The 25,619-nt window shown below is 37.1% G+C and overlaps 3 protein-coding genes across 6 annotated transcripts; 2 read left to right on the top strand and 1 right to left on the bottom strand.

Annotated features, from left to right (window-relative positions):
* Positions 1 to 48: 48 nt before the first annotated feature.
* Positions 49 to 7,688, bottom strand: ATSUV3 (ATP-dependent RNA helicase). 3 transcript variants are annotated; one of them, XM_087122566.1, is made up of 16 exons: positions 7,322 to 7,687; positions 6,377 to 6,485; positions 5,678 to 5,799; positions 5,359 to 5,549; positions 4,634 to 4,774; positions 4,262 to 4,384; positions 3,948 to 4,025; positions 3,536 to 3,704; positions 2,448 to 2,560; positions 2,242 to 2,322; positions 1,738 to 1,803; positions 1,564 to 1,628; positions 1,339 to 1,396; positions 1,125 to 1,241; positions 568 to 659; positions 49 to 480 (listed from the first exon to the last, which is right to left on the bottom strand). In XM_087122566.1, exons 1-16 carry the CDS (start codon positions 7,386 to 7,388, stop codon positions 366 to 368), a joined length of 1,707 nt encoding a protein of 568 aa, XP_086978692.1. In that variant the 5' UTR covers positions 7,389 to 7,687; the 3' UTR covers positions 49 to 365. The 3 variants fall into 3 exon arrangements, 2 of the variants coding, with proteins under 2 accessions (XP_086978692.1, XP_023527154.2); XM_023671386.2 differs by having other exon boundaries at positions 1,328 to 1,373; positions 7,322 to 7,686; XR_015420398.1 differs by lacking the exon at positions 49 to 480 and having other exon boundaries at positions 1,339 to 1,373; positions 7,322 to 7,688.
* An 8,649-nt stretch (positions 7,689 to 16,337) lies between these two features.
* LOC111790475 (type IV inositol polyphosphate 5-phosphatase 7) lies at positions 16,338 to 20,319 on the top strand. Its single transcript, XM_023671385.2, has 13 exons — positions 16,338 to 16,890; positions 16,992 to 17,079; positions 17,153 to 17,224; positions 17,326 to 17,410; positions 17,491 to 17,595; positions 17,678 to 18,434; positions 18,524 to 18,720; positions 18,796 to 18,904; positions 19,008 to 19,156; positions 19,255 to 19,542; positions 19,780 to 19,843; positions 19,970 to 20,066; positions 20,144 to 20,319. The coding sequence occupies exons 1-10, from the start codon at positions 16,861 to 16,863 to the stop codon at positions 19,475 to 19,477; spliced, it is 1,815 nt and encodes a 604-aa protein (XP_023527153.2). The 5' UTR covers positions 16,338 to 16,860; the 3' UTR covers positions 19,478 to 19,542; positions 19,780 to 19,843; positions 19,970 to 20,066; positions 20,144 to 20,319.
* A 2,018-nt stretch (positions 20,320 to 22,337) lies between these two features.
* LOC111790469 (vicilin-like antimicrobial peptides 2-3) lies at positions 22,338 to 25,572 on the top strand. 2 transcript variants are annotated; one of them, XM_023671375.2, is made up of 6 exons: positions 22,338 to 23,880; positions 23,953 to 24,137; positions 24,214 to 24,291; positions 24,369 to 24,638; positions 24,734 to 25,070; positions 25,156 to 25,572. In XM_023671375.2, the coding sequence occupies exons 1-6, from the start codon at positions 22,368 to 22,370 to the stop codon at positions 25,347 to 25,349; spliced, it is 2,577 nt and encodes an 858-aa protein (XP_023527143.2). In that variant the 5' UTR covers positions 22,338 to 22,367; the 3' UTR covers positions 25,350 to 25,572. The 2 variants fall into 2 exon arrangements, with proteins under 2 accessions (XP_023527143.2, XP_086978453.1); XM_087122327.1 differs by having other exon boundaries at positions 22,338 to 23,884; positions 23,957 to 24,137.
* The last annotated feature ends 47 nt before the right edge of the window (positions 25,573 to 25,619 follow it).

Raw genomic sequence — 25,619 nt, 5'->3', positions numbered from 1 at the left:
ACAATCATATAGTATAAAGATGAATTCATAACTATATAAGATCGTGAATAGCTTCTAAATTACACCCACGTATTTCCTTAGAAAAAAAAATGAAATATTGTTGGGAAGGCGTATACAAAAATCATTTTGTTTGTATCCGCAATGTAAAATAAAAGGTAAACAGATTCACTCACGTATCCAGATTTACCAGAAGGATTCATGCGGTAAATAAATAAGATAACCTACGTCTAATTGGAAGGGTCAAAATGTAGAAAGAAACAACCTTTTTGCTTGGTGAGGCTCTGTTCTATATAAATACATTAGCGTGATAAAGAAAACGTTCGATAGTTCTCAGCTTTTCGAGCTACTGTTATGGAATTAGTGTCTCAGAGACGTCGTTTAACACCAGAGGATAGGAGGGACCTTGAGCGGATACTCGACTTCAATTGCCTTGTTTTTGGTCTTTGCCATCCTAGTCTTCCCAGAAACTCCTCAATCAACCTGCATACCAATATGTAGCAATTAGAAATCACGCAATGATGAGACAGGATAACACTAAATGTTACCGGAGGATTACGGGTATCGTACATGCTGCAGACTGACTTCTGTGAAACTGCCAGTTCGCGGTCCGGGAATGATTCCTCCAGTCGGAAACTCAACCAGACATAGAGATCCAACACCTTCAAATACAATAGCAACAGATATATAAACTCAGCATTTGGAGGTGGACTACATTTTAGATAACATTCCACCATGGACTTGAATGTAATGAAATAGGAAACCAATAAAACTAAAAGCAAATAAGCAAGTTAATTAACTTTGGCCACCTTTTTGCAACTAAGAATGCTTGTCAATCAAACATGGAAAAGCTGGAGTGGAAACATGCTATACCATTATTATATGATTAATGAAAATTTATGCCTCTATTTTATTTATATGCTTGCTTACTTTTTGGGATGCCTAAGCATTTATAGCATTATTGTTTCTAAACTAACTCATTTGTGTAATGGAGTGGTTTCAACGTCTAGACTAGGTTAATCTAAACAATTTTTGAGCCATTCAATAAGTTCAAGTTCCAAATCTCATCAATATTCCAGAATCTTGAGAGAAAGAGAGACAGAGAGAGCTTAGAATTATATTTTCACCTTGTGAACGGATTCCAGCTCCTTCAGTGCAGCTTGTGTTTCTGGCACTTGAAGCGTTCCTGCTGTGAATATTTCTCGTAGCCGAACAACGCCTTTATTTGCATATTTTGTAGCAAACTGTTTCATTGTGCATAATGCATGCAATCATATAAGTTGTCAATTTATCAAAATAAAATATAACAATAACCACGGATTAATTAGACCTGTGTAAGACCTTGGGATGTAATTTCATCAGCCATGTCCACAGGGCTGCATTAAAAATGGGGCACCAACTGATATTAGTATAAACGAGTTTGCAAGGAACTCCAAAAAAAAAAAAAAAAAAAAAGGGTTTCTGATGATAGATTAAAACTAGTATACTGTGTCAAACTGAAACCTTCATCAGTGAAAAGCTCAGAAATCTACAAATGACTGATAACAAGATGCACTTTTCTTTTACCTTATACAGAAAAGGTACTTATCATGCAAACTGAGAGGCATCTCATCAAGGACGGCAGCAACTTTCTGATTCCAAGACATTACAACATGAATATTAAGAGGCATTATGAAGAGAGTAAAATAGTTGAACAAAACTCCTGCTTTCAACAAGACATCATCCAGTAGACAAACATACCAGCATTTCTTCACAGTCAGCAATGAAATAATTTTCAGATAATTTGGCATTCTCAACAAAGTGCTCCTGCATAAAAAATTAAAATTATGAAACGATATTAGTCATAAGTCTATATTGTACATATAAAATGGGCGATGAGAAGAGGAACACCCTCTATCCATTGTGACCCTCCTGGACTAGTATCATGAAATGGAGAAAAACCATAATCTTTCAACATGCTCTGCTCTTGTAACAAATGCATATCGAACCAATCAAATACTTGCAACTATCGTTATTTAATTAAATGTTGCAACACAATAACTAACAAAACTATGTTAAAAACTGCCAGGAATCTGATCAGACTATGTCCTATTGGAACCACTTTATAATGTCTCTTATTTCATGGATGCATGAGGTACATAGGTATCAAAGATCAAATATTAGGTACCCATGATTAATTACTAGACAGAACGATTAATATAAATATATCAACAATTAGTAGAAGAACGTCAAGCAGCAATCTACCAGTATCTGCCGCAGGCCATTTTCTGGGTGTAGACGGGAATATAAATACATGAGTTCAAAAGTTGGAAATAGCCCAGCTCTCTGCATCATTGAGTTTTCAAAACAAGATAATAAAACATGTTAATCATATATCTTAGATGATTTAAAAGAATTACATCAAGCCAACAAACCAATTTTGGATCATTTATTACTATATAAAAGATCACCTCTATAGTGGGAGAAGCAGACTTTAACGATGAATGAAGCAAGGGCAAATCATCTCCATTTATACAAGTTACTTCACCAATGGGAAATTTGGATCCATACCTGCCAGCTCTACCTAAATATAAAACAAGAAATAAACCCCAATTTCTGAATAATACAGCAGGTATGTGGAATTATGGAACAGTTGGTTATTGATGTTTGCAAAATTTGATGAAAGTATTACGATAGCAAATAGCATAACAAAATAATACATGCATCCAACAACAAAAGATGGGCCTATCTTTATGACTCCAAAATTGTTCAGACTCTGATCTTATACAATAGTTCAACATCTTCCATTTGCAAACATGGAGACAATAAGGTTTATTCCAATTCATCCGGAGTGAAGATCATTGAGACCAACCGTGATAAGCATGAAGAGATACTAAGACCTCATCAAGGAAAGAGACTGGCTAACTACTTCAAAGGAAACACTATATGGTGTATTAGAACTTTGAATAGGGCAAGAAGTTAGAATTCGGTCGAGCAAATCTGAAAGAAATACATTAATAACCAGTAAGGAGATATTATCAATTGAAGCAATCATATTAAATAGTTTGTAAATAAAGCTGAGGAACTAAAGTGCCTTAGTCGGATTTAATGTGCTACAAGTATTCAAACTCAATTACGACCTTACTTGAATGAGATCTGTTCAATAGGTTATGTAACAGTATCCTTGAGTTCTTAGTATTCAAGCTCGATTACATGCCTTTAGCAGACACACCTTACAGTTTCTGACTCTTGAAATCATCATAAGATTCGTAGAACGATTCATGTTCTACGAATGCAGGAATTGGAAGTCTCACAGAGCAGATAAGAATTGAAATATCCATGAATCTTACAATCCACTGATTTCTGCTATATTTTGATGCTAGACTGATAATATCCATAGACACGTCCAGGTTTCTTATCAAAAAAAGAAAGAAAAGGAAAGAGCATCCATAGGCAATCACTAACCCCCATAGCAAGTCCCAGCATTTGCCCCCCAAATTTTCAATCAAATTCTAAAGAACATTTCCCCATATTCATAAATTAATGCCAGTTTGATTACCTGCAATCTGTTTGATCTCTGGTACAGTGAGATCCCGCATCTCAAAACCATCAAATTTCTCCATAGTTGAAAATATGATCCTCGAGATGTTCAAATTAAGACCCATTCCAATGGCATCGCTAGCCACCAGCACATCGAACTCACTGGTTGTATCATTGAACATCGTTGCCTGCAGTTCTAAGAAGCATCATAACTCAGAAAATTCAGGGTTGCCAATATAATCAACCACCAAAGTTGGACATGGAGCAAAGTAGTTAATTGCAGAAAACTTTTAAGAGAGAAAGCATGCAAAGGACAAAAGAAAATTAGTCACTATTTAAGAATATCAATAATGAAACGAATACAAAATTGGAAAGAGGAGTTATAACCATGCCAAGTTAAAAGTTTTATCAAATCAGGAAGATTCTAATACCTGCCTCGTTCGAGTTTCTGGTGGTAGTGAACCATAAACTACAGAGCAAAGATGTCCACCCTCGCTTTCAATTTTTCTCTAGCAATGAAAAAGAACAAAAACAGTTAGAGCTTAAAACTTACACCAAAGTTGTTGGAGGCAGCGAGTTAGCTAGTTGTTGAAACCAATAAGCAGTAACAGTAAAAGGAGGGAGAGATGGAGATAACTGAAGTTTCAAAACTATGCGGGTAAAAGATTTGGTTAAGAAATTAACAAATGAAGCTTTCAAGGCTGTGCAAATAATAAGCATTAGATAAGATAATAAAGAGTCTGACCTTATAAGCATATATTTTACGACGAGAAAAGGTGACGATGCAATCACCCTTCCTAATATTAGAATAGGGTCCAAGTGGAACTTTCATTGGAATCAGAGGTGAAAGTCTCTCATAGTATTGCACCTAAAGCAACGAAAGTGCTAGAAAGCTTTAAAAACAAAAATATGAATATGAAGCAAAAGATAATTATCAACTTGAAGCCTTGAACTGTTAAAATGGATGGAAAGACCACCAGATATCAATATATCTTTCAAACTCGTACGATGGTTTAATAGATATAACTGTCAACTTTGTGGCATGACATAGTAAACACTGCAGAAGAACACCTATAATTTTTCACATGAGAAGAGTAACATGAATAACTTTCATTACCTCAATGTCATCACCGGTTACTTTAAGAATTTCCTGAATAAGGGGTACAACAGCCGCATCTCCACAAAGATGAAGCTCATCAGCACAAATTCCAAGTAGTGCACGTGTAAATGAATAACCTCTTGTCTTACATCCCAACATCTGAAGTCAGAAGACCCATAACAAATGAACTAAGTTTAAAACTACAATATTTTATTTCAACCAAGAGTTTACAAGTTAGAGCCCCAATTGTCCTCAACCACTCTCCTCTAGAAATCAAATTATCAATTTTGGTACCTTAAAACACTTTTAATGACTCAAAACGTGATTTAGCTTAACCCAAATATAAACGTATATATTACAAGCATTCATTCTGTCTTCTGTTAGGTACAAACAAAGAAAATCTTTATTTTGTGCTTGATTCATGGTGAAGCTTCAAAAAATAAAACCTAATGTTATCAGAGCATGGTTCTTTTCTCTTTTTCTTTTCTTCTTTTTTCTTTTTTTTTTTTTTTTTTCTTTTTTTTCTTTTTTTTTAAGTTTTACTAATGCAAAGTTGCATTCCAACTGCCCCAGCTATATCTAATTCAATTACTAAATATCTATAGCTACTTCAATTACTAAGTATAAATAGCTACAATTTTCAGCACTAACAATTACTACAGGACAGAACTTTGTTAACTGAGGTATCATCAAGTTTCTCAATGGTGATTCAAATTCCTAGGAGGGAATTGTGGTGAACATGCCTGAATTTCATCGATAACAGCACAACTGAAGTTGGAGGTTACATCAGCCATCTCAACAGTAACAGCCTTATGTTTTGCACCATCGACTTCCTCTCTTTCTTGTCCTGTGATCAGATCACAAGGGATTATAGCCTTATTCAACCGCTTTGAGACTTCCCAGGCCAACAATCTCAGGGGACCACAATATAAGCCTGCATAAGAAGACAAAAGTAGGGATTCAAAAGATATCCATGAACATGATTTAGTCTCTCCGTGATAATATAGAATCAAGAGAACAAGAAACTACAGAAGTAAATTCATGATATTGATTGACATGTACCAGAATCACTTGATTCAAGCCTCTTCAAAGCATTGTGAGTTTTGCCACTATTTGTTGGACCCATGTGCAGAAAAATTTTGCGGTGTTTCCTTCGTGCATTTGGATACCATGAATGGGGACGCCTAGGAGTGCAAAGAACCCAATTAAGGATTAAGAAACAGAGGAATGATTGTAGCTCTTGCAAATGGCTTACAAGAATTATAGATGGGTGTGCAGAAGTAAAATCATTGGTCACATAAAGATAAAAACGGTTAGAACTCCAACACAAACAAACAATAGGGAAAATAAGGCACTTCTCGATCTTCCCTCTTAAGTAGGTATTTAAAAAATAACGTGAATTTTGGACTGAATAGTTATATGGAGTTTTACCACATTGTAGCTAATCTCCATGACTGTTTGATTCACAGTCTAAAAAAGTATCTCTGTTCCAATTGTATTATAACTATTAATTGGTAAAAGTAACAGGTTGATAATGGAACTAGCAATCATATTGAGGCAGTCACACTAAATGTTTTGACTTCCAGTAGGGGTATCGAACTTTTAAAACCTTCTGACTAGACTCAATCCATCATAACCCCACTGTACATTATTAAGATAATTTAACAGTTGAGAATGCAGGGGAAAGCAAAACTATAATGCATACAGAAGTCAAACGCTTGAATTGGAAACTTCACGCAGTTTTAAGCCTAATAGTCTTACGTCAAGTCTGTGAAGTCAAATTTATGGGTACTGCTGTAGATACTGTATAGCCTAGAACAAGAAGGTCCAAACTTAAGTTGGAATTCCTGGTTCACTGCCCCCACGAAACCTGCACAAGTAGAAAACAAAAACGTCATGCAACACAAAAAGGGATTCATATTTGCCATGCTTTAGTACCCTAATGTTTTATCTTACATGCTTAATGATTTGGTATTAACCCTATAGACCAGTTCAATAAACATGCATGGAATCATTCATACTTTCCAACAAAGCATGAGTTTACTTTTAGTTTCTCGCAAAAACAAATCCCTGTCTCAACAAAATAGATTATTTTGTTTTATGCAAAACGAGCAAAGTGGAAACAAGAAAGCCATAGCATCCATCATAACACAATTATCACATACATTATAACTTATCTAACACCCTACTATATGCAAATACTATTTTGGAAACATTTGTTTTTCAAATTCCTTCTAATGTTTACCAAAAAAGGTCCACATTGCAATGTCCAACTCGAAAGACAACAAATTCATCCAATTCTAGCCACGGGATCCAGAAAAAAAAAAAAAAAAAGCATTTGCGACAATATTGCACACAAGAACCAATACAAATAAAATGGAGAAAATACTCTCTTTTTTAAAAAAAATAACCATGAAAAAAACATTCCTCGATGCAATTTCGCTACCCTAATGGCAGAAGAACTCTTCAAACATCAAGAAATTAAACACAAAAACGCCCTAGACATAATGCCTTTTCATAACCATTCTCTTAGAATGACATCCAGAATCAATTCCATCGCCAATTGAGCTGAACTATCAAGCCTTCGAATAGCTAAAAACTAAAAAAGAAACTTAACAGCAAGGACTAAATACACAGCCTATTGACGACAAGACAAACGAAGCAGACAGATAAAGGAAGACAAGAAACAGGCGCAGAGAATCAAACCGGGAAGAGCCGAATAACCCGCCGGAGAGAAGAGCATACGGCAGAAATACATCGATGCCATTGTCATTTAGGATTAGAAGCAAGTTGCGAGTTGCAAAGACATGGTATCTGGAAGAACTTGAGTGTGTGTGAAAACATGGAAAACGAAGGAAAACATGTGGTCAGCTGAAAATCGCAGAGGTTTCTTCCATGGCCAATCCAATTCCGAAACTCATTCACTGAATTCTCGGAGCTCCGTAGGCCTTTCTTCCTCGTACACGCAGACTTCGGGTCCTGAAATCTTCAACCAATGACTTCTATGTTTCTATTACTCGTTTAGTAGGATGCAATTGTGGCGCCTTCGTTGTACCGCGCATAATGGCGCGCTCCCAATTTCACCCTCTACACCAACCTGGAGTCGGCTCGTTAGATTAATTAATTTAATATTCATTACTTTTTTAAATATTTTTTAGATTTTATTAATTAATTGAATTTCTATTTTTCATGAATTTATTGTGTACATTTAAAAAATCTATTATTAGATACAAAATTTTATTTTATATTTTATTTAAGTTGTAATTAAAAAAAAAAAAAAAAAAAAAAAAAAAAAACCCTACAAAATTTATTTTCGATTATATTTTACTAAAAAAAAAAAAATATCAATTCGCTATAAATACTCTATTAATCATTTTAAAATTATGCTCTTAAAAATCAATTTTCATGTTTTTCTTTAAAAAAAAAAATCTTCAAATTAATTTTTTTTATTTTATGAATAGTGACTTATTTGTTATCAAAAATTATAATGGCAGGGGCAAAACAGTAAGACAAATAACTATTTTGATTAAAGCGTATAAAAAAATAAAATAATAATAAAATACCATGGGCTCACTCATAAACTTCCGGCCCAGTTCAAACGATGACCGCAAGAATAAACAGCGGAAAGGCCCATCAATGTAACAGGCCCAAGATCTCAGCCCATAACGAGTTTTTTTTTTTTTTTTTTTTTTTGTGCTAATTTTACAAAAAAATAAATGTTTTTTTTTCCTTAATTTTTACGAGAATATTATGGTACAATGATGATGCTTGGAGCAGCATGCTTGTGTGTCCGGCCCATGTTCACATGACCAGCGTGCGGGTGGAAATGCATTATTTATTTACATTAATCTTGTTATTAGTTAAATAAATATAAAACTAATTCCGTAATAATAATAATAACAGTAAAGGAATATTGTAAATTTGCACGCCCAACACAAACTTGCAGGCTTCTAATCAGGCATGCCGGCAACCTAAGACACTCCTAATTTACTAATACAATTTTTTTAAAATAAAATTTCCATTTCTATTTATTAATTTTTAACTAACTAACATTCTCACAATTCACTGGGCCTCCAGGCCAATGTTAGTTCTTCCTTCAATTGATGTAAGATCTCACAATCTATCTCTCTTTTGGACCCAGCGTACTCGCCAGCACACCATCCAGTGTATGGCTTTGATACTATTTATAACAGCTCTAACTCACCGTTAGCAAATATTGTCCTAATTGAGTTTTCCCTTTCGAACTTCCCTCCAGATTTTAAAAATGTGTCCATTAGGAAAAGGTTGTTGGATGATGAAAGTCCTACCTCGGCTAATTTAGGGAATGATTAGGGGTTTATAAGGGAAGAATACTAACTTCATTGGTAAGAGACCTTTTGGGGAACCTCAAAGTAAAACCACGAGAGCTTACACTCAAAGTGGACAATATCAGAGTCGTGTTCGTCTAACATGGTATCAGAGCCATGCCCTAAACTTAGCCGTACCAATAGATTAGTAAATCTCAAATGTCGAACAAAGGACTCCAAAAAGAAAGAAAAATGTGTAGAGTCGTGTTCGTCTAACACTACACTCTCGTAAAAAAATGTTTTGTTCCCCTCTCCAATTGATATGAGATCTCACAATTCATGGACCAAGCATCATCGTTGACACTCGTTTCTCTCTTCAATTGATGTGGGATCTCACATCACCACTCCAATCGCCTGAACGCCATTTAAACCAAACGAACGCTCCATTTCGATTACTCGACTCGTTTCTCTCTTCAATTGATGTGGGATCTCACATCACCACTCCAATCGCTGTTCCATTTTGATTACTCGACACGAGAAAACAATACCCACGAAGAATACTTTTGAACCAAATCTTATTCGAGCCTTAGAAAAACCCAACTAAAATAGGCAATGTGCGTAATTATGAATGAGACAATAGAAAGAGATAAAACAATTGAAAACCACACGTTTTGTTGATAGCGAAGAAGGTGATAGCATTAATACTATGAATGCGAAGGCCTTTTCTTGGGTCAGCTCATAATATCAGCCCCACACAACTCTCATCAATGCCTCCTCTATTCTTATCACACATCAATATCTCACATTTATTCACCATTTTTTTTCTTTAATTTAAATATTTGTTCATACAAAATACTTTTTAAAACCAAATGCTTTAAATTTTTTGACCCGTAAATATAATATCTCCAACCGTTTGATACAGATTTGAACACAAAATTACACGGAATTCAATTTTATGTATAACAAGCCTATGAACTCCAACCATCCTCGAATAATATATATATATATATATATATATATATATATATATATATATAGGGCTCAGACCCACCGTTAACAGATATTGTCATGTTTGGGCTTTCTCGTTCAGGCTCCTAGAATGATTTTAGGGTCCCAAAACAAAGGCTATATTGATAGGAGGAAAGGAAACCATTTGATTTTTACTTTTTGACTGTAAGAAAAAGATGAGTATAATATAAATTAATTGTCTCACTTCCTTCTTTTCAGTTCATAGGGTGGTCCAAAAATCCTAGGTTCTAATATATATTTTTATCATGGATCTGCATGAACTGTTCTACTAGATTATTAAACAAAACACACATAATTATTAATTAATTATCACCAACACATGATTAAGGATTTGAATCTTTCTAAATACAATTTACTTTAGATTTTTTTTTTTATGAACCAATTATCAATATCCACTTTAACTCGGAGTCCTACGTATATATGTTCGACTCGACTGCCTAACTATTAACTTTAGGTTTGGTCAATCTGTAAATTAAATTAAGGGATAAAAACGAAATGACTATGGATATTACACTAATCAAAATACAATATTTTTTACTCTCGTGTCCTCGTAATGGTAAGTTAAATTATACAAAATATTTTCCGGTTATAACCCTACATTTGAAAAGGGTTTCATAACTTTAAAACGGTTCGAAACGAAATATTTCAAGAAAATTTTCACATGGTAGAAGAATTTAGAATATCGATATACAAAAACTAAAAGGTATAAATGACATCATTTACGATTCAATTTCAACTACATGAAAAATTCAAATTGTTGCTCTAATTTATTTCAATTCAAAAGTTATTGTTTACATTATTTACAACAACATTCACACAAAAACAAGTTTTTACAATTTAATTTCTTCACCAATTATGTCACGTACGTCCTTCTACGTGAGATCTCATATTGGTTGGATAAATGAATGAAACATTCTTTATAAATGTGTAGATACCTCTCCCTACCGGACGAATTTTAAAACTTTGAGGGAAAGTGTTTGAAGGGAAAGCTCAAGAAGTATAATATTTGGTAGCACTGGGTTTGAGTTATTATAAATGGTATCAGAGCCAACATGAGGCAGTGTGATAGCGAAGACGCTAGGCCCCCAAGGAGGGTAGAGTATGAGATCTCACATTGGTCGAAGAGGGGAACGAAGCAAGTAGGGTGTGAAAACCTCTCCTACTGGGCATTTTAAAACCTTAAATGGAAAACTCAAAGAGAACAATATGTGCTAGTGGTGAAGATAATATCTACGGACAGTAGACTTGAGTTGTTAGGATAATATCTACTAGTGATAAACTTGAGCTATTACACTCAATTCTTACACGTTGGATTTGAAGTGGGAGTAGTTGGATGGTGCATCCAGCTCGAAATTGGTGGGTTGAAAGATGAGAGGGTGAGGGACAGGGATGATCCCAAACGAGAGAACACAGCCCCAAGGATTAGAAGCATAGTCATTTTCAGTGGTACCCATCCACCATTTTTATGCTGTTTATGGGAATATTATCTGCCCACTTCCATACAAAACCAAACACTCAAAGGTTTGCATCAGTAACACAGGGTATAAACAAGCAGTAAATTACAAAGAAAGGGACTTGAGAGTTGAGACACAACAGGGAATTATTAGCCCCTTTTACTTTTCTACCATCTTCTAAACCCTACCGTATTTATAAAATACGCACGTCACAAACTCATACTACCCTACTTATTTCGATCTCTAGTATTTTTATTTTTTAAGAACTAAAATGGTCGTTTTTTTAAGTACGCGATTACAATGAATGAAAGCGATCCTAATAATAATAATAATAATAATAATAATAATAATAATAATAAAACTTTTATTTCTGTAGTCGCAAAGCAGGAATCTTTCTGGGGGTGGGAGAAAAGAAAAAGGGGAGAAAAAGAAAAGGCAGCTTGTTACTGGTGGCAGTGGTGGTGGAGGTGGCGGTGGCGGTGACCGGGATTCGCCGGTCTTGGCTGACTTGTGAATTGTCTATTTTACCCCTCCTGAGATTCACTGTCCCAGGCTTGGCTTTGGATGTGGTCTGGGAAACAAAAAGCAAAAGCGCCAATCAAATCTTCTCCCTTATTTCTCTTTTTCTTTTTTTACTTTTAATTTATTATTATATTTTTACGTGGCAGGATGAATATGCTGCTTTATTTTAGCGAGACTGTGTTTATGTTGATGAAATCTCAGCCGTTCAATCAAAAGTAGTATTGGGATCTTCTGAGTCGTAAATGTATACATAAATTCGTAATTTTGTATTCATGCTTTCTCCCATCAACGAGTACAACTACACACACAAATGAACTGATACAACATTCAAACCAGAATGATATTGAATTGTTAATAAAGCCTTAAAAGAATTAAATATTACCGTTTATACCAGTAAATTGCATGATTTAATCACAAAAATTCTAAAATTAAAATGTATTTTGCTTAGAACAATTTTAAGTTGGGTGACATTCTAAGAATTTGAAATTATTAATGTTTGTCCGGATTAAATGACAAATAATATCTTTAAAATTGTCCACGTGGAAATAATATAATTATTTGAGAAAAATAGTTTGTTTGTATTTCACTCACAAAACTCATCTTTTTGACCCAATAGAATCTAATTTAATTAGGATAAGACTTTTATAATAATTCCAAAACATGTCACGTCAATAAAAGGAAAATTAAATACTGTTTGAAATTCGTAATTATTTCAATTTCATTAGATTTTTTTTTTGTTTTAAAATATAAAATGAAAAAAAAAAAAGAAAAAACTAATACCGTGTCCATTAAACTTCAATTAATTTAAATTCTAAATTTTAAAACTATTTATCATTTTATTTCATTTAAAATCAATTCAAAATAATTTTAATTATACAAATATTAATTTATGCTGTTATATACTGAGTGAAAATTTAAAATTTAAAATTTAAAAATTAATTAGTTGCTAGATTAATGCTTCCTCTATTTTTAAAATTTAACTAACCATTAGAAATGTATTTTTAAAAAGTAAAAAAGTAAAATAAAAATTCATCACTAATTTCTTTGTTTGATTTTCCGCATATAAAAAATACTTTCGAAATCTTAACTAAAGTCAAAGGAAAAAAAATAAATAAATAAATAAAAATCTTTGAAACTACTTTTTCAATCTCAAAATCTTGACTACCAATTAAAAATTAATTATTTTTTTCCCAATTTTATTTACAATAGCCTTTATCTTTTTTAAGAAAAATTTAAATTTTTAGTCAACTTTCAAAAAATAAAAGTACATTATAAAAAAAAAAATTTAATATGAATTTTGAAAACATTATTAAAAAATAATAAATAATGGCATTCATAAGAGTACGAGATAATGTTAATAAACTTAATTTTCAAAATTCAAATAGTCACGGAGCAATAGTTATCTATTTCGAATTTCTACTATTTAAAAAAATATATATTAATAAAAAAATGGATTTTTATTTTTCTTCCAATAAGAAATAACTAAAATTATTTTAAATTTTTAAATTTTTAATTTTTAAAACATGACTTTTATGAGAGAAACTAAATAACTAAAAGAAAAAGGGAGTGAAAGGAATCTGATGATGAGGGTTTTACAAAAATAAGAGGAAACATATAACAAAATTCTTTTATAGATGCTTTGAATAATTGATTAAAAAGATGGCTTGGTGGGTCCCGCCATTTGAACATCTTCAACATGATCCCGTTTTGTCTACTAGGTTTGATTCACTCGTCTAGTTACGTATGACCGTCAGCTTCACAGTTTTAAAACGCATCTATTAGGGAGAAGTTTCCATGTTTTTATAAAAAATAATATCGCAATCTAAGGGCTAAAGAAGACGATATCTACTACAAATGGTATCAAAATTCAAAGAATGACTCTGGTTATCAAATGATTGAACAACCGGGAGTAATTTACTTACGATACTTAGTTGACATTCATAAAAAGTATCTAATGAATTATGAGTTCAATACATCCTGTTTAGCAGAAAGACGGACATTCCTTGCTCATTATCAGACAATCACTTATTCACAAACCTCGTGTGGGGCTAATAGTTTGAATTTCACTGGTCAATGTACCAGCGGGAATGCTGGTTACATGAGAGGAAGATTGTGAGATCCCACGTTAATTGAAGAGGGGAACATAACATTTCTCATAAGGGTATGGAAACCTCTTCTTAATAGATGTGTTTTCAAAACCGTGAGACTTATGGTGATACGTAATGAGCCAAAACTGACAACATTTTTCAAATGGTAACCCCACTAGCATTGCCTCGTTCTTTGGATATACACTAAAACAAACACAAAAAAATGGGCCCATTTTTCTCTCTTTATATGTTTCCTTTGCATTATTATTCAATCTTCACTTTATTTTCCCTCTCTTTCTAAATTCCCACCTTCCAACAAATTCTTCTAAATTTCATACAAAAAGCAAAACCACCATCCTTATCTTACCAACAATTTCATTATCATACAACATTATATTATATACTCCATAGTCCACTCTTCATCGCCCTTTAACTTGTCGTAAAGATGTTGTTCATTCATTTATTGACTATTATAATAGAAGGAATACATGAATGAATCCAGACCATATCTAAATAAGTCACTACCTATACAAATATGATGCACTTTCCTTTTTGGTAGCTCAATCATACGAACTGAAAATGTAAGTATGTTTTGTTTGTAATAATTTTATATTGGGTAAATGAAGCATGTTGGAAGGGCTCGTTGATTTTGTTTTTTTTTTTTTTTTTTTTTTATAAAATATAATTTATAGTAAAGAAAGTTGGGATAAAGGTTTGAGGAAGGGAACTAAAATTCAAGGCTAATGGTTATGATGAGTGAATTAAAAATTAATTAAAAAAAAGACCCAATGAACATTATGATTATTGGAGGATTAGGGGTGTTTTAATTGAATTAATTTTTTTTTTTTTTGACGCCAAAAAAGGTAGAACAAATAGAAAATAAATATTAAATTTTAATAATAATAATAATAATAATGATAATAAAAGCATAGAGGTAATGAATTGGAATGTTCCGCCGTAACCTCACTATATTTTGTCCATTCAAAGAACACCTTTTTTTTTTTAATTTTTATTTTTGAAAAAGAAAATTTTATTTTATTATTATTATTATTATTTTATGAACCAACCAATGATGAGGAGAAGGAAAAAGCCAAATGGAACCCATCACAGTCAAAATTGAATAAAACAACGATAAATTAAACAACGGCCAGGCTGGGACGACGGCGGTTGGGTGATTTTGACGCTCAAGGTGGCAGAGCAGCCGCGCGGTCGGCGGCCGGAATGCGCGTGGTCTCAATCTGACTCCATTTTTTCCAAGCTTAAACCCATGTCCTTAATTTAGAAAATTTATAAATTTGATTAAAATAAAAAGCAGTTGATTCAATCTAATATTTGAGTATTAGATATTTCATTTTCCTCTGTTATCTCACAATCCATCATTTTGGAGCTCAGCATCCTCGTGGCACACTAGACATCTCACAATCAACTCCCTTAGGAGATCGGGGTCTTTATCGGACACACCTTTCGATATCTTCTTATAAGAAATGTTTTGTTTTCCTCTTTAACCAACATAGGATCTCACAATCCATTTTCTTGGAGGTCGTGTCTCTTCTAATACCATTTGTAAAAGCCCAAACTCAAGATATTGTTCTTTGTAGACTTTCTTTTTCGAACTTTTCCTCAAAGTTTTGAAACACTAGGAAGAAGTTTACACACTGTTATAAACAATGCTTCGTTATGTCTCCAACTAATATGGATGGAATGAATTCCATATCCCATAACATTGAAGCCATGGTAGAAAGTACCCAAAAAAGAGCATGAATTTTGCTTGAAGTTCCTGAATCATTGGGGTCTCCTCTCCCAGTCAAAATTCTAAGCTAAAAAACATGCACATTGGTCCAGAAACTGCCTTTTCTCCTACCTCTCCCAATCATTATTTGATGTGTTTTGGTATATAGTTGAGTATTCTCCCTCTGTTCTTGTCTCTTCCAAGGCAAAGGGTATTTTTCTTGCCTCTTGTTGTTGCAGAGATTATAAACAATTGTAATACAAACACGTAAAGTTGAAAGCTTTGATTAGTTTAAAACAAAATCTGAATCAAGCGAGAAGATGGGGGGAAAACACAAAACCCAAGGCGTTAAAGAAGGCAAAGGATTTGAGGTAATGACCCTTTTTGTGAAGTTACTGTACCTTCGCCCCCAAACATTCTTTGGGTAACAAAAGAAGAAAACAAAAAACAAAGACACAAAACAAAACAAAACAAAAAACATTTAGTACTAATATTATACATGTCGCTTTATCTTTATTGCTATCTTTAGATTGCTTTTACTTTGATGGTAGACCAAAACAGGGCAGGAGAAGAAGGGCATAGGGGAGGGGGTGTCTGTGTCTGTGTCTGTGTCTGAGGCTGCCCCTTCTCCATGGCTTTGCTGACCGAAGAGGGCAGCCTTTGGTTGAGAGAAGGGTAAAAAAGAAAGCTAAAATAAAACACATTCCCGTTGCTCCATCATGAAGAGAGACCCTTAACACTGACTCACTCATTCTCTCTCTCTTTCTCTCTGCACTTTAGACTCTTCAAATTCGATACTTTGCTGTTTTTTACAGAGAACGAGAAGCTCTATGGGCTTTATATCTCTCTAAAACTTTCTCTCTCTGCATTGTCTTCTTCTACTTCAGGAATCTCTCCCCATTTCTTCTTGTTTTGGGTCTCTTTTGTTCACTCAAAGGAAGGAAATTTTGGGTTTGATCTTCACAAGTGTTTGTAGAACTGGGTGTGTTTGGTTTTTGTGGGAAAACCTAAGATTTTGGCTGGAGAATCCTTGTCCATTTTGGATTTTGATGGGTTTTTTGAGGATTTGAAGCGAAACCCACAGATTCTGAGTGGGGGAAAGAGTAGTAGTGGAGCTGTATGAATTAGTGCTGGAACAATGAGAGATGAGAATTCTAAGAACAGCAAGGTTCTTCTTCAATTTCTTAAAAACCCATCTCGGATTTTGTTTCAAATCTTCTTTTTGTGAACAATCTGATTGTTGTTTGGTGTCCCTTGTTGGTTTTGTAGCTCTCATGGTCCAAGAAAATGGTCAGAAAATGGTTCAATATTAGGTGCAAAAGCGATGATTTTCAAGCGGACGATGTTGCTTATAGAGGTAGCTCTTTGAATTTCTTGTTTCCTCAATTGCAGAAACCCAAATCTAAAGCACTCCATCCTTTGTTCTACAGGAGGTGAAATGGATTACAGAAGCAGCAGCTTCTCAGAGAGAGAACCATGCACCATCAAGAAAAGCAAGACAGGTTCATAAACACACCCCACTTCAGCTCTCAGAAAATTGTTCATATAAACTTGGTTCATCTTCTTCTTCATGAAATTTATCAATCTGTTCATCAATTCACAGAGAAATTCAGCAAAAACGGCGAGCAGGGGCGGCGAGGGAAGATGAATCTTGACCATCCTCGTATTATAGATGTGCAAAACTATAGGTAAACAATTTGTTCTTCTTTTCTTGCATTTTGGTTGGTTGGTTGGTTTTGATTTGTAAACTGAGTGGCTTTGTCTCCAGCATTTTTGTTGCTACATGGAACGTGGCTGGAAGATCTCCCCCTAATAATCTAAATCTGGATGATTGGCTTCATTCTTCACCCCCTGCTGATATCTATGTTCTTGGGTAATGATTATGATAACCCTTTGCTCATCTTTTACTTGCTTTCTTCGCCTTGAAGAAGAGAATAACGTTGGTAAGTTTTCAGGTTTCAGGAGATAGTGCCATTGAATGCTGGTAATATACTGGGAGCTGAAGACAATGGCCCTGCTAAGAAATGGCAGGCTCTCATTCGAAAGACTCTTAACAATCTCCCAGGAACTAGTGGTGGTAATGCATGTTATACCCCTTCTCCAATTCCAAAGCCCATTGTGGAAATAAATGCAGATTTTGAAGGGTCTGCTAGGCAGAAGAATTCGTCGTTCTTCCATCGCCGATCGTTTCAAACGACCAACAGCTGGAGAATGGACGATCCATCGATACCACAGCCACGACTTGATCGAAGATTCAGTGTTTGTGACCGTGTTATCTTTGGTCATCGGTCGAGTGATTTTGATCCTAACTTTAGATGGGGCCATAGGCCAAGTGACTACTCAAGATCAAGTGACTATTCCAGGTCTAGTGACTTTTGCAGACCAAGTGACTACTCTAGACCAAGTGACTTTTGCAGGCCGAGTGACTACTCAAGGCCTAGCGACTGCTCACGATGGGGTTCGTCAGATGATGATAATGTTCCGTGGGAGTCACCGAGCACGGTTTTGTTTTCGCCAATGTCCCATGGTGGTTCTTCATCTCAGGATGGTGGATATAGAATGCCAGGACATTCAAGATATTGCTTGGTAGCAAGCAAGCAAATGGTTGGCATATTTCTCACCATATGGGTTAAAAGTGACTTGAGGGATCATGTCCGAAACATGAAAGTTTCTTCTGTTGGTAGAGGATTGATGGGCTACCTTGGGAATAAGGTATCAATAATTAGATAACAATAGCAATATTATCTTCCAATATCTTGAAATGTTTTGGTTCATTGAAACAAAGTACTGATCTACTGCAGGGATCAATTTCTATCAGCATGTCATTGCATCAGACAAGTTTTTGCTTCATTTGTACTCACTTAACATCAGGAGAGAAAGAAGGCGACGAGCTTCGAAGAAACTCAGACGTGATGGAGATACTCAAGAAGACGAGGTTCCCACGAGTGCACGGTGCAAGCAGTGACGAGAAATCCCCAGAAACAATCCTTGAGCATGAGTAAGATATTTTTTCATCTTCATTTGTATATTTGTATTATGTTCATTAGTCTTACCATGTTAAACTATCTTGCAGTCGAGTTATTTGGCTCGGGGATTTAAACTATCGGATCGCTCTTTCGTACCGGTCTGCCAAGGCACTCGTAGAGATGCAAAACTGGAGGGGATTGCTTGAGAAGGATCAGGTAAGACCACATAACCTGATGCTTTGGAGCTGAATTGGTTATAGTTATTTAGTGAACCAGATGGTTTCTGTTAAAAGTATGAACCAACTATTTTCGAATGCAGTTACGAATAGAACAAAGACGCGGGCGTGTCTTTGCTGGATGGAACGAAGGAAAGATTTACTTTCCTCCGACGTACAAGTATTCGACTAATTCAGATCGATATGCAGGGGAGGGCAATCACCCAAAAGAGAAACGTCGTAAACCCGCTTGGTAAGTCCATCTTGCTAGCCATTCTATTTAATCTAAACTCATTACACATTAGCTTAACAGAGAAGCATGATGCTGATTTACGTATGCTGTTTATGAAGGTGCGATCGGATATTGTGGCATGGAGAAGGCCTCCATCAGTTATCCTACGTCCGTGGAGAGTCAAGGTTCTCAGATCATAGACCGGTTTATGGAGTGTTTTGGGCCGAGGTTGAGTCGAGCCGAGGGAGATTAAAGAAAAGCATGAGTTATTCTAGTTCCAAGATTGAGGTTGAGGAGCTTCTCCCGTACGCACATGGATACACCGAGCTGAACTTTTTCTGAAAGTGAGATCATATGGCTACACAATGCAGCCATAAATAAAGTGAGGCCTGTGGAATCACTTAAAAGTAAGCTACCCCCCCCCCCCCCCCATTTCCCCAACCTTTATAGCTAAGCCATTCTGGCCTATCTTTTTTCGCCTGACCCGAAACTTTGTATGTCGTAATCCTCGAAAATTTTCGAACAAGATTCCTCCCCAAACTAGATTAGGATTTGTTTGAGTCTCCTTTACAAAGCTTTGTTCCACTCTTCCATAATTCAACCCTCAAGAAAGCTATCTGATTTGACTGCAAATCTGGTCCCAGATGGTGGTGGAGCTCATCCTTGAAGGTATCGATCGAGACGTTTCATAGCCCATAGCCCGAAAAAGTATGCTTCTCCCCCCTCTGCTTTTCATTTTTCTCTTCATTCTTTCATTGAAATACTTTTCTTGGTTCTGCTGTGGGGTCTTAGCTTCTTTGTCTCCTATTGCTTGTTCTTGTTCTCTTTTATCAGGTCCTCATTCCTTCCTTCCCAACACATTGTGCCTTTGATCATCATATCTTCTTAGCTGCATAATTCGGTCTCGTAATCGACGACGCTTAGCTTTCAGGTAATGATCGTTACGCCCATTAATCAATAATTATGGCTTCTTCATGCTCTAATCATGAAAAGCTTATGCTTGTGCAGGATTGGAAAACAGTCATTGAGTAAAATTCTTTTCCTCCCTTCATTTCTTCATTCTTTCTCTGTCTAGGAATACACATTGGTTGCTAAATACAAGTGAATGATACTCATTACCATAGTGATGTAAAAGAGGTGAAAACCTCCACAAGAAAAGTTAATGAAAAAGATCATTTATTACAGTGTGTGAATCCTGAATTCCCCCTCTTCTCCTGCTGCATTGCATTACTTTTACTGTAAAAAGTTGGCTTTGTTGATTGGCTTCTCAGGCATGCCTTCTTCTTATTATAGCTCATTACAAGCCAGCCTGTGATGGGTATTCAAATGAACAAAACTAGAACATAAAGCAGGGGACAAAGTTGCAGGTTTTGGCAGTAATGGAAACCAAGATTCAGAAAAGAGCTTTTGTTTTGTTGTTTTTAACTTTAAGAATGCTACCCACTGGTTGACTGAAAGGCCCAAAAACAGCCCCAAGTAATTGTAATCATGGCTAATCAATCCCTTGAGACATCATCAGGCCAATTTTAAAAGTAGAGTTGTCTGTGTTTGTCTATGGGATCCACAAAACATGGACACTGCTAAAACAACCTGCTGCTGCCATTTCTTTCTGTATTGTATTATGATTTTGTCTAAACATGCTTCTTCTTGAGCTTGTGGAGCATGGAAAAGTTTGGATATAAAAGGATAAACTTAAACCCACATCAAGTAAGGTCTATCATCAAGGCCTGAAAAAGGCTGAAACTTCACTGGATTCATAGAACTTAAAATAGAACTTTGTTATTTGGTTTGAAACATGATTGTTGGATTTGGATTTTGAAACTGGTTTCGGTTTTGACTATGCTCGAACGAGTAGTAAACCTGTGAAACCTGCGATCTCGAGCTGAAAATATGAGACCCCACTTCGATTGGAGAGGGGAGTGAAACATTCATTATAAAGATGTGGAAACCTCTCTATAGGAGACACGTTTTAAAACTGTGAAGCCGAAATGATATATAACGAGTCAAAGCATATATTACTGTAGTAGTACTTTGACCTTGGAGAGATTGACTTGACTAGCCTTTAGCCAATGTGGACAAGCCTAGATACCTAGATACCTAGAACAACTCTTTGGTCGGTCAAAGCATGGGCGTAGGGGTTGGCCAAGTTTTGCTTGGTTCGATCCCAATGAGTGGACTCAACTTCATCACTTGGGTTGTCCTTGACTCTAGCGAGGACAACTAGCCTCGGCTTGGCCTGCTGAATCTATCATTGGGCCTTAGGCTAATTGAGTCTTAGCCTTCACTAGATTAAGTATATGTAACAGCCCACCGCTACCTCTTTGGGCCTTTTCGGGGGAAGGACTTCCCCGTCTAGCTCCGAGCCGATATTGTTTTTTTTTTTTTTTTTACTCTCTTTTATTTCATTCTCCTCTTCAACCAACATGGAATTTCACCATTAATCCCTTTTGAGGCTCAGTGTCCTTGCTGGCACTCATTTATCTTTTCATTCGCTGTGAGATCTCACAATTCACCCATTTCGGAGTCCAACATCTTCATTGACACTCGTTCTTCTCTCTAATCGATATAGGATCGTGTATGCTCACATGTAAGCTCGGAGTTCTCACTCACATCCTATTTTTGTTTCATTTTAATAGTATTTTTGTTCATTCATAGCACAAATGTACTACGCTCACAAGTAAAGATCAAAATGCAAAGATAAGCACAACTTAGATCCATCTCATCTCGTAGCCACTGATCATCACTCACTACTATCCATGAGAGGATGAAGATGAAGCAAGTTACCAATATTTTAAGAACTTATATCCTTTTTGTTTGATTCCCACATGAAAGAAGCCATGTTTTCGAACCAAATACCTTATGATAGTGATCCCATTTGCATGCAAACTAACACGTTGCCATTGAGGTGTCTAACAAAAGCCTCGCCCCATCGCCGCGTCGGCGCCCCTCAGCCCACCATTTTCACTCCTCACTCTCTCAAATTGTCTCCTTGCTCCATATCCTCTACTCCACTCTCCTTTATTTGTTAAAGAATCCATTATTTGCAGCTGTCTCTTCTGTTTTTTTCGTACTCACTGGTGCGTCTTTTCACCACATCACATGACACCTCCATCTCTGCCAAATTCGACACTCGGCGATCAGCATGTTACCTTAATCTTACTCCAGCCTCGAGCTCTAAGTACTATAAGTACCCATTGTGGATGTGGCTGTGAAGGGCATCCGGGTCTCAAACATGGCGTTGTCTAAAGTTAAGCTTCGTTTGTGTCTCTTGGCGTTTACCCTTTTTCTTGCTTGTTTGTCTGTTGGTTTGGGTGCTAAGGGTGAGAGCCTTAGCAGCGGGGCTGGGGTTGACCATGATGGATGTGTGAACCGGTGTGAGGAGCTGAAGGGGAAGAACGTGGATGAGTTTGCTGCTTGTAAGAAGGGATGTGGAGTGAACCAAAGGGGGAGTCCTCGTGCGGAGTATGAGGTGTGTCGGCTCCAGTGCGAAGTGACGGAGCGTGGGGTGGAGCAACAACGTAGGTGTCTACAGGACTGTGCGGAGCGGCTGAGGGAGCGAGAGCAGGGAAGGGGTGAGGACGTTGATGAGGTTGAACGGAGAGATCCTGAGTGGGAGAGAGAGGAGCAACGTCGGAGGGAACATGAGCGGGAAGAACGACGTCGTCGTGAACATGAGAGAGAGCGTGAGAGGGGTAGAGGTCGTCGTGATGAGAATGAGAGAGATCCTAAACGTGAACAAGAAGAGAGACAACGTAGAGAGCAAGAACGACGTCGGAGAGAGCAAGAACAAAGAGAGCGAGAACGTAGAGGCGAGAGGGACGAGGAAGATGATGAAAACCGAAGAGACCCAGATTGGCGTCGGGAGCAAGAACGCAGAGAGCAAGAGCGCCGCCGTAGAGAGCAAGAGAAAGAGCGCAGAGAACGCCAACACAGAGGTGGGAGGGATGATGAAGACGAAAACCAAAGAGACCCAGATTGGCGTAGGGAGCAAGAGCGCAGAGAGCAGGAACGACGCCGTAGAGAACAAGAGCAAGAGCGCAGAGAACGCCAACGTAGAGGCGAGAGGGATGATGAAGATGAAAACCAAAGAGACCCAGATTGGCGTAGGGAGCAAGAGCGCAGAGAGCAGGAGCGCCGCCGCAGAGAGCAGGAGCAAGAACGCAGAGAACGCGAACGTAGAGGCGGGAGGGATGATGAAGATGAAAACCAGAGAGACCCAGATTGGCGTAGGGAGCAAGAGCGTAGAGAGCAAGAGCGCCGCCGCAGAGAGCGAGAGCAAGAACGCAGAGAACGCGAACGTAGAGGCGGAAGGGATGTAGAAGATGAAAACCAAAGAGACCCAGATTGGCGTAGAGAGCAAGAACGACGTCGCAGAGAGGAAGAACAGAGAGAACGAGAATGGGAAAGAGAGCATGGGAGAAGGGGACGAGAAGAGCAGAGAAGCAGGGAAGATGAACGGAGACGTCAAGAACGACAACATGGGGGAAGAAGCCGTGTAAATCAAGTAGCCATTCGACGAACAGAGCAAGAACAGAGCAACAATCCCTACTACTTTCAGGAGCAGCGTTTTCAATCAAGGTACAAGTCTGACCAGGGCCATTGGAGGGTGCTGGAGAAATTCACCGACAGGTCGGAGCTTTTAAAAGGAATTAAAAACCAACGATTAGCAATTCTTGAAGCCCGCCCTCACACCTTCATCGTCCCCCACCACTTGGATGCAGAATGTGTTCTCTTGGTCGTAAGAGGCAAGTTTTTTCCTCTGTTTTTGGCTTTATGGAAATGGAGCTTGTTTTAATTTCGACATTTGTCTTTTCTAGGAAGAGCGACGATCACTACAGTAGTCCAGGAAAAGAGGGAAACTAGAAAAGAGTCTTACAACGTTGAATCCGGGGATGTTATGACGATCCCGGCAGGAACAACTTTATACTTGGCAAACCAAGAAAATGAAGATCTCCAGATCGTCAAATTGGTTCAACCCGTCAACAATCCCGGCGAATTCAAGGTTTTGAGGACTTTTCTTCTGAGAATTGAATGATGTTCCAGTGGCTTTTTACTCCAGCTTCCTGGTTTTGTTGCAGGATTATCCATCCGCCGGAGGTGAAGCTCAAGCATATTACAGCGTTTTCAGCAATGATGTTCTCGAAGCTGCTCTAAACGTCAGTTTCTTTCTCTTCTCTAAATGGGTACTCTTTTAACTTCCCAGAATGATATAATTATTGGAATGAAATTGCAGATTCCACGGGATAAACTAGAGAGGATATTCAAGCAGAGAAGGGAGAGAGGAGGAAAAATCATAAGGGCATCACAAGAGCAACTAAGAGCGTTGAGCCAACGAGCCACCTCCGTAAGAAGAGGTAGTCGGGGAGTCAGAGCTCCGATCAAGCTCGAAAGCCAGACCCCTGTTTACAACAACCAATACGGTCAAATGTTTGAGGCTTGCCCTGATGAGTTCCCCCAACTTCGGAGAACCGATGTGGCCACTTCCATCGTCGATATCAAACAAGTATGGTAGCAAGCTCTGAAATCCACAATTGTCCAATACCTAATTCATAGAGTTCTCGAATATAGTTCTATAACCGTTGTTGTTGTCATTTTAAGGGTGGAATGATGGTGCCCCACTTCAACTCAAGAGCGACATGGGTGGTGTTCGTTTCAGAAGGAGCTGGATCCTTCGAGATGGCCTGCCCTCACATACAGAGCGGCCAATGGCAGCGAGGAAGGAGAGAGGAAGAACGACATTGGAGAAGGGAGGAAGAAGAGGAACGCGAAGAAAGAAGCGGTAGATTCGAAAGAGTTGCCGGTCGTCTATCAGAGGGCGGCGTACTCGTAATTCCGGCAGGCCATCCAATCGCCATCATGGCTTCCCCTAACGAGAATCTCCGCTTGGTCGGGTTCGGAATCAATGCCGAAAACAACAACAGAAACTTCCTCGCTGGTAAAAGATTATACAAATTACTCGTTAATTACCCTCCCCCAATTTTACTACCAACAAAACCCTAAATCATGAAAATCTCACACAGGGAGAGAGAACATAATGAACGAATTAGACAGAGAAGCAAAGGAACTTGCCTTCAACGTAGAAGGAAAGCAAGCCGATGAGATATTCAGAAGCCAGAGAGAATCGTTCTTCACAGAAGGGCCGGAAGGTGGCCGGAGGAGGTCGACGGAGAGAAGCCCGTTGTTGTCGATTCTGAAACTGGCCGGTTACTTCTGAAAGAGAAAGGAAGGAAATGGAGGAGGGCGCGCTTATGAATGAATATCTATGAAAAGAGGGGCTTTTCAACCTTTATATAATATTATCTTTTTTTTTTTTTTTTTTTTTTTTTTTTTTTTTCCTTTTCTGTGGAGTTTTAGCTCTTAAGAAGGCGGTTGCTTTCTTCCGGTGTAAAAATCTATAAATAAATAATAAATAAATAAATAAATGTGTTTTTGCCTTTTTTCTATGCATTTATTTATTACATTTGGGTTACAAAATAAATTAATA

The sequence above is a fragment of the Cucurbita pepo genome, chromosome 3 (genome assembly GCF_057944985.1).
Source record: "Cucurbita pepo subsp. pepo isolate OVF chromosome 3, ASM5794498v1, whole genome shotgun sequence".
In the NCBI taxonomy this organism is placed as follows: Eukaryota; Viridiplantae; Streptophyta; class Magnoliopsida; order Cucurbitales; family Cucurbitaceae; genus Cucurbita; species Cucurbita pepo.
The sequence above is the reverse complement of the archived record's forward strand: the minus strand, read 5'-3'. Positions and strand labels throughout refer to the sequence as shown.

What these genes read in the sequence shown, in the direction of transcription:
- ATSUV3 (XM_087122566.1), bottom strand. Translation starts at nt 7,388, where the DNA reads ATGACAATGGCATCGATGTATTTCTGCCGTATGCTCTTCTCTCCGGCG. An exon ending in CTGTTATCGATGAAATTCAG is followed by an intron (nt 4,775 to 5,358) that starts GCATGTTCACCA and finishes TTCTGACTTCAG; the next exon opens with ATGTTGGGATGTAAGACAAG. An exon ending in TGATGAAATTACATCCCAAG is followed by an intron (nt 1,242 to 1,338) that starts GTCTTACACAGG and finishes ACAATGAAACAG; the next exon opens with TTTGCTACAAAATATGCAAA.
- LOC111790475 (XM_023671385.2), top strand. Translation starts at nt 16,861, where the DNA reads ATGAGAGATGAGAATTCTAAGAACAGCAAG. An exon ending in ATAGATGTGCAAAACTATAG is followed by an intron (nt 17,411 to 17,490) that starts GTAAACAATTTG and finishes CTTTGTCTCCAG; the next exon opens with CATTTTTGTTGCTACATGGA. An exon ending in GAAACAATCCTTGAGCATGA is followed by an intron (nt 18,721 to 18,795) that starts GTAAGATATTTT and finishes ACTATCTTGCAG; the next exon opens with TCGAGTTATTTGGCTCGGGG.
- LOC111790469 (XM_023671375.2), top strand. Translation starts at nt 22,368, where the DNA reads ATGGCGTTGTCTAAAGTTAAGCTTCGTTTGTGTCTCTTGGCGTTTACC. An exon ending in ACAATCCCGGCGAATTCAAG is followed by an intron (nt 24,138 to 24,213) that starts GTTTTGAGGACT and finishes GTTTTGTTGCAG; the next exon opens with GATTATCCATCCGCCGGAGG. An exon ending in CAACAGAAACTTCCTCGCTG is followed by an intron (nt 25,071 to 25,155) that starts GTAAAAGATTAT and finishes AATCTCACACAG; the next exon opens with GGAGAGAGAACATAATGAAC.